General features: G+C 38.6%; 1 protein-coding gene across 1 annotated transcript; it reads right to left on the bottom strand.

Moving 5' to 3' along the window:
* Positions 1 to 513: 513 nt before the first annotated feature.
* On the bottom strand, positions 514 to 2,065 carry LOC109191557 (zinc finger BED domain-containing protein RICESLEEPER 1-like). Its single transcript, XM_019342184.1, has 2 exons — positions 2,017 to 2,065; positions 514 to 1,379 (listed from the first exon to the last, which is right to left on the bottom strand). The coding sequence occupies exons 1-2, from the start codon at positions 2,063 to 2,065 to the stop codon at positions 514 to 516; spliced, it is 915 nt and encodes a 304-aa protein (XP_019197729.1).
* Between the last annotated feature and the right edge of the window lie 1,780 nt (positions 2,066 to 3,845).

The raw sequence follows: 3,845 nt of genomic DNA, 5'->3' as shown, positions 1-3,845 counted from the left end.
GGACAACATTTATATGAAGGCTCTCTTTGTGCAAATATTGGGAATGCATCCTTAAGTTTAAGGGCCACAACTAACATTTCATATGTAGAATTCCAACGAGTAACACAATCAAGAACTAACTTTTTCACCGGATTTCCCAAATGATGCACAATTTCAGAAAACTTCATCAACCTAGACTCAGACTGATTAATAAATCGCACACTATTCCTAACATCATCAACAATGGTTTTAATTGCAGAAATACCATCCTGAACAACAAGATTCAATATATGAGCAGTGCATCTCACATGAAATAGCTTACCACCCAAAGGTAGCTTATGACTCCTGGAGAAAGTTTGTTTGGCAATTCTAACTTCAACATCATTGTTTGAAGCATTGTCCACTGAAATAGTGAAGATTTTATGCTCTATTCCCCAATCCTTTGTGGACTTCATAACCCCATCAATGATATCAACACCTGAAATTTGACAATAATATAATTAAATTCAAGAAATAGTTATTATTAATTAATTATTATAGAGATATATTTACAAACAAGTGAACATTACCAGTGTGCGGAGGAGGAAGAGGCATGAAACTAAGTACACGCTTTTGAAGTTGCCAATTTGAATCAACAAAGTGTCCAGTGACACACATATATGAAACCTTTTGCACCTTAGACTTCCAAATATCAGTGGTCAATGATATCTTATTGATGGTTCTTAATAGCAATTGTAACTTTTTCTTCTCTATTTCATAAACAGTAATGACGTCATTCTTTGTCATGGCACGAGAGACTTTCTCATATTGTGGAAGATTAACATTCATCATGAAAGTAAAGCCAAAATTTTCCACAGCACTTAACGGTTGCTCGTGCATCAGAATCCAATGAGCAATAGCTTCTCTTTGCTTTGTATGATCATATTTACCATCGGACAAAGGAGGTGTCTCAAACTTAGATTTTGCATTCTGAAATTGCAAGGTTTTTTGATTTTTTGTTTGAAGCTTCTTTTGTGTACACCTATTCAAATGGTTCCAAAGATGAGTTGTTGTAGAAGACGCTGACTTAGAAAGGAGTGTTTTACAATGTATACATTGTAGCTTTATACTTCCATCCTTTGCAGTAACTTCAGTAAAATCAAAGTGAACTTTTGATACCCTCTTTCTTTTCTTCCTTTGAAATTGTTCTTGATCATCATTCTTTTCACATTCCTTCTCATCATCACCTTTTTCATCTCCAACCTCTATATTTTCATTTTCTATACCATCATCATTAACTTCCACATTAGCATCCAAGTCATGAACATTATCACCTTCAAGGCCTCCATCATTAACTTCATTAAAATCACCATAATTTATTTCCTCATATTCTCTAACATCATCTCCTTGTTTTTGCTCATCTGGATTTGAAGATTGAATAGCCAAGGAAGAATCTACTGCCCACAAATTCAATAATTTCTTTTTGAGTACTATAATAATATAAAATAAATAATTTTCAAATTCAATTCACATAATCAGTTAAATAACAAAACATACGGTAAACAAACTAACAAATGCTTTGATTACTATAACATATATATCTCGAATTACAGTATATATCAATTACTGACAATTACTAATTACTATAAAATATATATCAATTTCTTTGTTTATATATATATATATATATATATATATATATATATATATATATATATATATATATATATATATTGTTATTTCTCTATTTGTTATTTCTGTGTTAAAAATATACAATATGTTATTTCTCTGTTTGTTATTTCTGTGTTAAAAATATACAGTATGTTATTTCTCTGTTGGTAATAGCAATATGTTTACAGTATATATTGATATATATTGTTATTTCTCTATTTGTTATTTCTGTGTTAAAAATATACAGTATGTTATTTCTCTGTTTGTTATTTTTGTGTTAAAAATATACAGTATGTTATTTCTCTGTTTGATATATGTTTACATCTTTTATATATATATATATATATATATATATATATATATATATATATATATATATCAACATACTGCTATTACCATTGTTATCGGTCGCCGCCGTCATGCCCTTGCCGTCCATTGCTGCCGGAACAGTCACAGATCTGGAGTGTTGGCGTTGGAGGCTTGGAGCTTCTCTAGCGCGAAACCGTCATAGATCTTGAGATTGGAGTGCAGATATTGAAGCTTCTCTGTCGCGGAAGTACGGAGCCGTCACAGTCCTAGAGTTCGGGCTCTAGACTCTAGAGTCAGGAGATTGGAGAGAATGGAGATGAGGTGTTGCCGTGTTGGAGCTTGAGGAGGGCAGAGTCACGACCGGAGTCGGCACTCCGGCGACCGGAAGTGTGGACTGCGATTGACTGAAGCGGTTGGAGAATAGCGACTTGGAGTTGGAGAATAGCGGCGTTACTTGTTCAGTTTTCTCTCAAGTCTCACGTTGTGATACTGACATAGGGAACTTAGGGTTTATTTTTTGTTTTTTAATATAAAAATATAATATAATATTATATTATATTATAGATTCTATTATATATATATATATATATATATATATATATATATATATATATATATATATATATATATATATATATATATATATATATATTCGAATAGTATTCGAATCGAATATATTCCGATTCGTAATCGGATTCGAATAAATTTCGAATCAAAATAGGTATTCGAATTCGGATTCGAATTCGAATTATTCGAATTCGAATCAACATATTCGAATTCGAATCACGAATCGAATTAAAATTATTTGATTTGTTTACACCCCTAGCCGTAAGGCTTAAAAAGGTCGCCGACCGGCGATTTAAGGAGCTGGAGGAGATGTCCGCCGAGCTGAAAATAGGCCGAGGAGGCGCTGAAGAAGGCTCGGACCGACCGGAGCGCCTTGTCGAAGGCGTTGCAGAAGGAGAAGGAAGCTCGGGAAGAGGCGGTCAAGAGGAGCACCGACCTGGCCGCGGCGATCGATTATTTCTTCCGGGAGGTCGAGCCCGGCATGGCCTTCGTTCGGCAAATGCGGAGAAACGCGGTTGCGGACGAGCTCTTCTGGTCCTTCGGCCACTGGGCCTACAACAGCGGTCAGAGGGACATGAGGGAGAGGACGGAGGCCGATATGAGGGAGGCGCTCGAGGGCAAAGACCTCGAGCTAGTCTTGACCACCCTCCCGACTGAAGTCCCCGACCCCGGGCTGGACCCCTACGACCCCCAGATCGAGGTCGTCGGCCCGAGCGGTGCTGCCGTTGAGAAGCCTGCCGACCCAGCCGATGCCGAAGCCGTGAAGAAATGACGCCTGCTGGTTATCTTTTCTCCTTTTGTAAGCACTGAATCGGGAGCCCGGTCCCGAGTTGTACCAGGCACGTTTTTTAATCAATGATAATCTTTTCCTGTTAAACTCAGGCCATTCGTTTTTCGCTTTACATTTTTGTTTTCAACGTGCGTGCACCGATCGTAGATGCTCGACCTCACGGCCTTTTGGCCCGGTCGTGCACTACTCCGCTCACTCGATACCCGACCTTGTGGCCTTATGGCCCAGTCGTGCATCCAAGGTTCCGACGTCAAACTGGCCAACCCGATCGAGTTCACCCGATCCCTGGGCCTTGACGATTTTTTGAAAATAGGTAAGCCTCCACGTTCGGGAAAATAGCTAAGCCTCCACGTTCGGGATATTCCCGAACGACGGGCCTGTAGATACTTCCTTCATCCCAGCCCCCACACTATTGTGCGCTCGAGGCACGAGTGGGTGCGATAGTGGAAAGAAGTTGGACGGATCGGGGAATTGTGCTTAGAGCTCCTGGCGATGTAACTTGACGATGAATTGATCTGCGTGCACTAAAGGTAAAGAAAATAACCGACCG

The sequence above is a fragment of the Ipomoea nil genome, unplaced genomic scaffold, assembly GCF_001879475.1.
Source record: "Ipomoea nil cultivar Tokyo-kokei standard unplaced genomic scaffold, Asagao_1.1 scaffold1694, whole genome shotgun sequence".
Taxonomy (NCBI): Eukaryota; Viridiplantae; Streptophyta; class Magnoliopsida; order Solanales; family Convolvulaceae; genus Ipomoea; species Ipomoea nil.
The sequence above is the reverse complement of the archived record's forward strand: the minus strand, read 5'-3'. Positions and strand labels throughout refer to the sequence as shown.